The sequence below is a fragment of the Macrobrachium rosenbergii genome, chromosome 3 (assembly GCF_040412425.1).
Source record: "Macrobrachium rosenbergii isolate ZJJX-2024 chromosome 3, ASM4041242v1, whole genome shotgun sequence".
In the NCBI taxonomy this organism is placed as follows: domain Eukaryota; kingdom Metazoa; phylum Arthropoda; class Malacostraca; order Decapoda; family Palaemonidae; genus Macrobrachium; species Macrobrachium rosenbergii.
Window position 1 is genome coordinate 13,929,772 of NC_089743.1, and position 11,122 is coordinate 13,940,893.

Consider the following 11,122-nt stretch of genomic DNA (forward strand, 5'->3'; position numbering starts at 1 on the left):
CGCTGAGTGCGGCGTCATTTTCAGGCCCAGTAGGACCCAAGGTGGTTCCTTCCCCCAGCTCCCGCCCTGGCATCTAGCAGTGAGTAATGTTTTTAGCGATCAGTGCAACCTCTCAATGATGCCACTTGCATTTGTTTGTTCTTGGAAGGTTGCTGGCAGGCTCGGCTGTACAGGACTTCTGCATGTTACGTCATTCTCAGGCCCACCAGACTGTCCGCCCTGGTATCTGGCAGGAGTGTTCCACAGTGCAACCTGGACCACTGAAGTTGGGTCCTCTGTCACTAGTGATGATCTGGGGGACTTTGTGCCTACTGACCCAATCTACAAAGGCTTTTACACAGCTCTGCCATCTGCTGTCGTATTGGTAATGCTTCTGGCCACCTGGAGTTCCTGTCTATGATGGTAAACAGGTATCTGTACCCCTCTGAGGGGGTAGCAGTCCCACTAAGTCGATTGTACATGGGCGAGCTGGCAGCTTGTTGTTTTGAACTTTTCTATCCCACTTTCAACATGTCTTGTGACTTTTGCATTCTCTCCTCCATGTTTTTCATCTTTCCTCATTCCCCACTAGACACATCATTCAGCTACGGTTTGGGAAGTTGATCGGCCTGATGGGTGGGATAGGCTGTGGGCGAGAGTGAAGGCTCTCCTTTTTAGGCCTTCTGGCAAGTATGGGCAAGGCATCCAGTACTCATTTCGCACGTGATGGTCATTATTCCACTGTTGATTGACAGGTAACTCCATATGAGGGTGGGGTTGATCCACCACAGTCGCTGCAGGCCCGTGGCGTCCTTCTGTGCTTCTGCTATCTCGGGATAGGGTACCCTGAGCTGGATGGTGTTGATGCAGTTTCTCAATGGTGCGTCTGCCATGGTGTTCACTAAACCCTTCAGATACTTGATGGTGAAGTGCTCAGCTATTGCTGATAGGTGCCACTGTTGTCGTGCTGACGGTGTGTCTGCTGACTTCGTGAAGGTGTGCACCATTGGTTGATGGTCTGTCTGCACCATGAACTGTCATCCCTCGAGCATGTGGCAGAAGTGGCAGACTGCTTTGTAGACTGCGAGGAGCTCCCTGTCAAATGCTGAATACTTCTCTTCCGCTGCCGTTAGCCTTTTGCTGACGAAGGCCAGTGGGCAACGACAATCATCAGTGCCCTGCTCAAGTATAGTGCCCATCGCCGTATTTAGTATTTAGTATTTGGTAGTGGGTATCGGTCTGGTTTTGTTTTGACATTTAGCCATCAGTAGTCTCCACAGGGGTGCCATGTTCTGTCTGTCTTTGGTACCATGTGTAGGGGTGATGCCCATGGGCTGGAGGCTTTTTGGATATTCCTACTTCTTCCATTTCTTTGAATACCTTCTTCTTAGCATAGGTGAGGTTCTCTGGAGCCAGCTGTCTGAATCGTGAATGGATCAGGGGACCTTCAATCTCCATGTGGTGCTGGATGCGATGTTTTGATGGTTTTGTTAAGTCCTGCTTCAAGACTTCCTTGAATACATCTTCATATTCCTGTAGAAGTTCTCTCATTTCTGGGAGTTGGATGTCGGTTGCGATAGGGCATATTTGTTGGTCTCGTTGACTTGTTGATATTTTGGTTGAGGTATGTCTGCTTGGCTTTTGAGGAGATGATGTTGGTGCTGTTCTTGGGATCAGCTGTCTAGCTGCTGCATCAACCAGTAGGTTGTGCGCTGTTAGGAAATCCTCTTCTAACAACACCATCATCAAGTCTGCCGTGATGAAGGACCAGTCGTATTCTTTCTCATTGAAAGCAATTTTCATCCCCTGCCTTCCGTACATTGTTAATGGTGCTCCCATCGATACGTGGAGGTTGGCGGTGGTTGTGGGGAGGGGGCGGGTTGAATCTTTCGTTCGGCTGGCTGGGATGAATGATCTGCATACTCTAGTGTCCCCTAAGAACTCTGTGTCAGATTTTTCATCTTTTAGAAAGAAGCACATGGGTCCTTTTCTTTTGCACCTGGAAGAAAGACAGTGGTGAGCAGGCACAGATTCTCTTACGAGGCAACAGGTCTGTTCACCGTTGGCACCAGCATGGATGGGTCACATGTGCGACCCTACTGCATGTTTTTTTTTAGAATAGGCAGCCTTTGTCACATTTTTGGGCCTTGTTTCCAAACCTCCAGTGGAAAAACATATGCCCTCTGGAGGTTCATGTTTTTTCTGCTTAAGCTTCCCTTTGCTGACTTGTTTGGGGAAGCTTCTTTTGTATATGAGGGTGGCTGGCTCCTCTGGCTCACTGTTTGATTCCTTGTCTGTTGTCTGCTCAGTCCAACATGGTGCTGCTACTGCTGCTGCTTGCTGTGAGGGGTCCGCTGCTCTGTGGGCCATAATTATTTCATCAACCATGATCAGGAACTCTTCTATGGGCATGGTGGAGGCTTTGGGCGTGGCTGCTACTGTCTGGAGACTAGTTTTGTGAGGAGTACCTCCCTCACGAGGTCCAAGGATGACTTGGGTTGGCAGCCCTTGGCGGGCAGCATGATTAGCCATCGCTGCAGTTGCTTGTATATGTGTGATGGTCGCTCATCTCCTATCAGGGCCCCCACGTGGTTGAGGAACTTCTTGGCTCTCTGAGTGGACAGCATGCTGAAGGATGACTCTAGTTGGTCTTTCATTAGGTCGTAGGTGACGGGGGCATCTAATTCTTCAAGCCATCCTGCTATCTACTCAAAGACATCATCCAAAAGGAATTTGAGGATGGCATCTGCTCTGCACGTCACCGAGGTGATTTTCTTTGTGCAGAAAATTGTTTCCACCCTGAAGAACCATGCCTCTGGGTTGTGGGGCATGAAGGGCAGTAGACATATGGAGGTGGCTGCAAGGTTTTTACTGACGATGTTGGGATCTTTGCTGCTGGCTTGGTTGGGCATCTCTCCGGGGTCAACAATGTGAGATTAAATTCAAGCATCATAGTGTTTGTTCACAGGTCAGTAGAAATATACCTCTGACAAAAATGAAATTCAAGCATCTGTGTTTGTTCACAAAATATACTTGACTGAACAGAACATTTGACAAGATCACATATATGGTTTGAAAGCTGGCATAACACTACATACAATGGTAATAATACATAGATCGTGACAATAATAACAATGGAGGTATAAGTACAAAAGATGTATGAGAGAAGTTGTGTTTCTCTCGACCGCATGGTTTCTCTTGCTGGTTAGTTATCGCGGGATAAAGGAGATTTTGATTGTAGGAGTGTGTAGGCCCACGCAAGTAGGCGCTAGACTGCTATTTTCAACAATGTTAATCATTTGCATAATTTTGTACACTAGAATCTGCTAAGACAACATTTTTCTACAACAAGCATTTCATACGTCTGAAAGAGATAATTCTAGGTCAGCTATCACAAAATCTCCATTACATGGCCTGCCTTCTAAAAGATACCTCATCATTATTGACTTGTAACAGTATGTACGTATTTTATTATATGTATGTATGTATGTATATATATATATATATATATATATATATATATATATATATATATATATATATATATATATATATATATATATATATATATAAAGACTACTGTACATCTTCATCTATAACCTATATTCCACTGGTCTCGTGGGTATTCAATCTACTAGATATCGACGCAGTTTGCGTTGTTGAGATTTCAAGTTGAAAAGTAATAGAGAGAGGTGTTCTGGTTGGCATTGCAAATAGTTTGTTAATCGAACATTATACGAAGTGTTTTATGTATTAAGGTTGTGATATACTAGCACTGACGTTTGTTTTGAAATGTTGTTTACTAGATTAATATGAATTATTTGCGAAAATCAGGGTATGTTTTTTCTCCACAATACAAAAGTCTCATTCTAAAAGGGATTTCTATTTAAAATTTACTGCGTCACATTAACGACCAGTGTGACACCTATTCCATCTCGCTGTGTCGCTTCAGGGGAGTTAAAGACGTGCAGCCTCATTATCTCTGAGTGGACGAAGGAATTAATGAGTGACAATACTGTCTAAGATGATGTTACTGAAAGACCGCTCCAGTTGCCATGATAAACAGCCTGGGTTGTAACGCAAAGGGTTAACTAAGGCCAAATTTAATTAGATGACACGATTTACCAGAAATGAGCTATGCCACTGTTTAATATGATTACTTCTGAGATAACCCTTCCATTTTGACAGACTGACAGAATTTTTCAATCATCGTTTATGCAAGATCCAGTTTCATTTATTGTTACATTCAATGATTCTCGGGGATTTGGGAGAGAGAGAGAGAGAGAGAGAGAGAGAGAGAGAGAGACCACACTGACTTGTACATCTCTTAGCTATAAAACCAAACCTTATTCCGACCGGCGGAAGAAACTTTACCAATAACGAGTAACATAGGCAACTATTTAGGAACTCCTTGGAGCCGAAATTGTCCCGATAAGACAATAACAGTCGGTGTGGATGATTCAAAATGCTTTCTAAGATCTCTTGGCGAGACTTTGCTGAACCTGCAAGATCATTTTTCTGGATACGTGAAACGGAAAGGGTTAGCTGGTTCCCTCTGGCGGTTTTAACATTTTTGCTTGCTTGCACCTTATACAGAGCTGGCGGTTTTTCTTATGGCTAGAGGGCGTTTGTAGCTTACTTTGGACAAACAGACTTTTGTCCCATTATTATCACTGGCATTCCAGTAATATAATCATCCAGATTTTCATTACCATGGTTACTGCTAAAACTCAGCTATACGTCTTCCTGATAAGATGTTTTTAGGCATAAATGACATTCTTGGAATGAAGTTTTATAGAAAGCAACAAATTATACACATTTTGAAACTCGAATCATCTCATTAAATATAAACACCTACAACGTAACATATCATAATAATCAAAATGAATTTCTTCCGGTAATCATCAGACTTTCAGATTACATTCAATAGTACAATGTAACTGATATATTTCCGATCATTCATAAAGTCTTACAATATGAGAGGGTTGATTAAGTTTGGTACACTTCACTTTTGGGTGTTTGCCATTATTCAGTTATAAAACACTTTTAAAGTAACTGTTGTCTGAAATGCATATGTAAATATTTATATCACTTCAAAAGGGCTCAAGTTTTCTACATAAAGCCATGAAGAAGGTCATTTTCATAAATCGTCAGAAAGAAACTATTCATACGTCATATCCAGGAGATTTCCTTCAAACCATGCAAAACAGTGTAAGAAACTTTGCTGGGTTTTCTTGTTAACCAGTTATACATATATGCACACATACACACACACACACACATACACACACACACACACACACACACACACACACACACATATATATATATATATATATATATATATATATATATATATATATATATATATATGTGTGTGTGTGTGTGTGTGTGTGTGTGTGTTGTCTGAAAACTGAAAACAATATTCTGAAAGCTACCATTTAAATTTCAGCACACATACATATAGAATCCACTGATTACTTTTTGTGATATGTATGTGTTTGTAATAGCTACAATAACCTTTTACCTCTTCGATTTCCTTACATTTTTTGATACGCTCATCACTAAAAGCCTTCAGTCCTAATAGGAATTAAATGAAAAAACCATTTCCTTCCACGGTGAGATTCGAAGACATACACTATGGTAAGAGTGAAGCTGCCATTTAGTCCAAAATTTTCCGTTAATTGTTGTTCCAACACATTTTTCACCAAAATAAGACATTTTCACTGAAGATAATATTGCAATCATCTAAACTTACATACAATCATAATTTATAAACATCACTTTTTCAAATATTCTAAATACAATGTAAACCTAATTTGGACAATATTTCTTGAAGTCTTTTCCCATATAATAAATATTGTCTATATATAAAAATATACACCCGTATGTAGATGCAACATATCTGAGTATGTCTCATGATTGTGTCCTTATCTTCTGAGCATGCAGAAAACATCCCAGCACTTGCATTTATTACAGACTTCCATTAACAATACAAAAGGGAAAATATAAAACCTATACATACACAACTCTCCAGAGTTGTAAAAATTTCATCCGTCAGAAAACCCCCTCTCTCAGACTGACGGCGCATTATGTTCCCACTAATATATGTTCGTCATTTAGGCAGGGAGGGTGGACAGGCCGAGCGACAGATATGAAATCGTAAACGACATCTACACACGCAATAACACGGACCAGCCAAATGCAATCCCTGGACCTCACCCCTCTTTGCATATACCCTATCCCCCTTCCCCACCCCCTAATGCCAGTCTCCCTATTCACACCCTCGCTTACTGTCCTACATCACTCATCGTATATATATATATATATATATATATATATATATATATATATATATATATATATATATATATATATATATTTATAGAGAGAGAGAGAGAGAGAGAGAGAGAGAGAGGTAACAGTTGTTTATTACTGAATAATATTTGAAGGATACCAATGAGATACGGTTTAACTTTAACAAGTTAATTGCGTTGCTATGTAATGCGCTCAAGCAATTCCTTTAAAGATTTTTTTATATATAATCGATGTAATCAAATGAAATACAGTATGAATAAACAATGAAAAATATTATCGGGAGGTTATTTTACTTTACTTATACAAACATGGCCCAACGTTCATGCGCATTCGTAAACACGTAAGCATTTATACACACACATACATATATATTTACACACACACACACACACACACACATATATATATATATATATATATATATATATATATATATATATATATATGTGTGTGTGTGTGTGTGTGTGTGTGTGTGTGTGTGTGCGCGCGTGTGTGTTTGTGTGTGTGCGTATTTACTGTAATGCCCATAATAACTTACTTTCTTCTTGTAATCTCCTAAGATTTTGGATACCTTTTCTACTCAGAAATTCTAAGAAAACTTTTCTCTTGTTCCCTGGAGTAACTCGAAACACAGTCACTAAGATAGTGACAACGGCGCTAAATCATTTTACTTTAAAGAAACAAACTAATTGAGTACCGTCCGTCCTCTCTTAGCAAGGGTGCGTTCCCATCACACCATGGATAGAAGGAAGACTTAAACTTTTTTTTTATTTTTGAACCTCCGAGGCCTTCAGAAATTTATATAATATATATATATATATATATATATATATATATATATATATATATATATATATATATGTACATATTCATACATTATATACATACATACATGCAAACATATATATATATGTGTGTGTGTGTGTGTGTGTTAAGCATCAAAGTAACAGTCAATTAGATACTGACAAGTTTACGACTGGTTATATCATTCTTTTTACTGCTAAAAGGACGATTCTAGTTGGTGTTAACCTTCCGTTTCATAACAAGTCTAACTTTGACCAAACACACAACTACAGAACCACATACATAATTCATTGAATGAGTGACAACATACTTTGGATCTTTTGAGAAACGGAACATACTTGTTCAAAAAAAAAAAAATGTTCCAATCATGATTTTGCCAATACCTAACATGATAATTACTTTAGCAATTTACAACTCTATTTACCCCAGGCGTGTGTACTACTTTCAGTTTTTTTTTCAGTACAGAAGTGCAGTTGTACAACTATATTTATACATGGTCCTACAAAGGTAAATATACTGAAATATCCCGTCACATACTAATCTCTCCATTTTGAATTTCTATTAACTAATAATGCCAGGAGAGATGAGAGTGGCTATTTTAGACTTGATTCTGATATGGCATTACTTGTTACCTTTTGTGCCTCTACGATTAGATGAAATTTTAATTCTTTAATGACGATTACCTCTCATGAGGTCGGATATAATGAGGATGGTTATAACATTCAGCTTTTGTTATCAGACATTTTTCTTCTGGATACAAAACTCTGATAAGAATAAGCGATTTATTCAGGGAAAATGAAGCCTATGATTCAAGGAGGAAGTTCAGTATATCATAAGTAAATATATATATATATATATATATATATATATATATATATATATATATATATATATATGTGTGTGTGTGTGTGTGTGTGTGTGTGTGTGTGTGTATGTATATATATACACATATACATATATATATATATACATATATATACATATATATATATATATATATATATATATATATATATATATATATATATATATATATATATATATATATATATATATAATGTATATCGATTCAATAGAAGATGATTTAGTCATACTTAGAAGCAACGGGTAAGCTTTTGTAATGAAGTCATGAAAACGCATCGACACCAAAAGTGCTGAAAACATAGCACACAGGCCTGCTCACGCCCACACACGCCCACCGTACAATTCTCAGCCATAGTCAGATGTAACCACAACAATTTATACACATTAAACCTACCTAAAATTGACCATAAATAGGAATTATACAGAAAAAAAAAGATCCCACGAGAGGTTCTCACGGCCTTGGGCTTTTACTGGGGACTGATGACAGGTGTGGAGTACCTGTCACCACCAGATGGGTATCATCATCACCCATAGACTGGCGGAGCCAACACCTCAACCTTTTCCTCAATCACTTCATCTGAGAAGACCTTATCTTGGGTCACCGTCGGCTCTTCCCTCAAGGCTTAAGACAGCACAGGTGAGGAGAAAGAAGGGCATTAGCTGAACGACCAAACGAAGGTAACTGAACATTAAACGAAACAACAAATGTAGGAAACGGTGTAAAGAACGTTTCGAAGAGAGAGATTTATAAAGAGGAGAGGTAAAATAAAAGGCAAGAACGTTGAATTTATATAAATACCGTAGTATATGAGGAAAAATCATACTTAAGGAAGATCATGGTATATGACGCGAAATGAAATAACAATCTAATGCAAATGATGAAGTTCTGTGGATTTAAAAGACAAATAAGCAAGTCAAGTACAACTTCACTGCGCTACGGGGAGGTAGGCCAGAGTTGATAAGGGCCGCATAAAGGAAGTAAGTCCAGATCATTAGCTGCTGATTAGTAGGTACTTAAGGGCGACGGGAGAGAGACAGAGAGAAAGAGAGAGGGTCCATAGGATGGAAAGTGATACTGATATTATCGGTGCTCGCAGCTCACCGACGAGCTGATGATGAGATTACGAAGTCCCAAAATACCACATCCGAAACCCCTCGACGTCATCCCTTCCCGCAGCATAACCATTATCCGCATAAAACCGCCTTTATACGACTTTATCACTTTACTCATTCTTGCTAATCTCATAAAACCCTTTGCCAGTTCGACTGAGGATTTGTTTTAACTGCATAATCCTGTTTCCTCTAATCGAGGAAGACGCTCGACAATTACTCAGTGGACAATTTATTGTGTGAATGCTACAAAAAGAAATATAAGAAGTTGAAGTTCCCGAATGGATATAAATCAGCTCTTTATTGGGTTTTGTTTGTAATAGTATCTGCCACAGTACTCTGAACAGCTGAGTGGATACGGCACTAATATCATACTCTAATTAATGGAGTAAGCAAATACATGTTACCTATAGAATTTCAATTTATACTCACCGTCTTTCCATTATGATGGGTTTCTAGTTTTCAAGAACCTATTCTTCTCTCTACTCAGTTTATTCTGAAATAGTACTTTCTTTCTTTATCGTTAAAAAATCTCAGTTTCTTGCGGATACAATGGTTTTCAAAACACTTTTTATGATCAACATCTTTAACTATAATAACTTAACTCACATATCAGAATGATTTGGATACCTGTGGGCAACTGAACAATGAATATTTACATCTCGATACTTTAAACTAGGTGGGGAAGATGAGTTTTCCGTGGGCAAGATTTAATGGAAAAATCATTAACTTGAACACTGCTAAATAATGATTAAACTGCATGAAGTTTGAGCAGATATTAATTGCTTCCACGTGATAAAAATACTAATTATAATTAAAGTAACAATAAGCGCAACACAAAATATGAAATCAAATAACCTCCGCAAAGAGAATTCCTTGCTTGAGCAATGCAACAGAGAGTGTTTTCATAGTAAAACGTATTCAAAATCATGTTAAAAGATCATACCCATACTAACCACGCATTTGCTTCTTCATACATATTTTTCACCTTTGGAAGGGATGGCACCGAGTGGGTACAGCATTCAAGTTTCATAGCAAGCCTAAAGTGACTAGGTTGCCTAGCCCCAGGCTCTTTTCTTGACCCCAGCTGATCCTGTTACCTATTTCCAGCTGGGCTCACTCTGGCTGAATGTACTGTACCTTCCAAACAGTCAGGAAGTCACATCACTAGCCAATATGTATGTATGTATGTGTGTGTACGAATATATATATATATATATATATATATATATATATATATATATATATATATATATATATATATATATATATATACCTGTGTGTGTGTGAGTGTGTGTGGTATATATATAAGTATATATATATATATAAATATATATATATATATATATATATATATATATATATATATATGTGTGTGTATATATATATATACATACATATACATGTATATATATATGTATATATGTATATATATATATATATATATATATATATATATATATATATATATATATATATATATATATATTAAACATATACTAATATATATATATATATATATATATATATATATATATATATATATATATATATATATAAATTAAACGTAGGCTACAGATGATATTCTATCCAAAACAACCAAGCTAACAAAGACGATGCTTTCCGCTTTAACACGAAAAAAAAAACTACCAAAGTACATCAAAAATACATGTATAACGAGTCTCGGTTGCTCATTTAATCCATCGCGTATTTATAAAGAGAAGAAGACAAAAGCGAATGGGCTCAATCCCTCCCCTTCCTGCAACCCTTCCTACCCCTCCCTCGCCCCTATAATAACCCTGAGTAATAGAGGACTGGCTTATCTCCTCGAAATCGCCGAAAGAGAGTGAAAGAGTACCATTTACCGAGGCTCCAAACACAGCCATTTGGCCGAGGCTCCTCGTTTTTCTGTGTCGTTATATCCCCGCTCCATTACTCCCCGGCGATGACTCTTTCAATTCGTTTTGTTAAGGAAAAGACAAAAATGCCTCGGGCTGTGTTTTAAAAGGCGCCAAACGCCGTCTCGCTGTCTCGCTGGGTGTTCATG

General features: G+C 37.9%; 1 protein-coding gene across 1 annotated transcript; it reads right to left on the bottom strand.

Moving 5' to 3' along the window:
• Nucleotides 1–1,236: 1,236 nt before the first annotated feature.
• LOC136850612 (uncharacterized) lies at nt 1,237–1,959 on the bottom strand. Its single transcript, XM_067124302.1, has one exon. It carries the CDS (start codon nt 1,957–1,959, stop codon nt 1,237–1,239), a length of 723 nt encoding a protein of 240 aa, XP_066980403.1.
• Nucleotides 1,960–11,122: the final 9,163 nt, after the last annotated feature.

Coding starts and splice junctions, on each gene's coding strand:
- LOC136850612 (XM_067124302.1), bottom strand. CDS start 1,959: ATGTGCTTCTTTCTAAAAGATGAAAAATCTGACACAGAGTTCTTAGGG.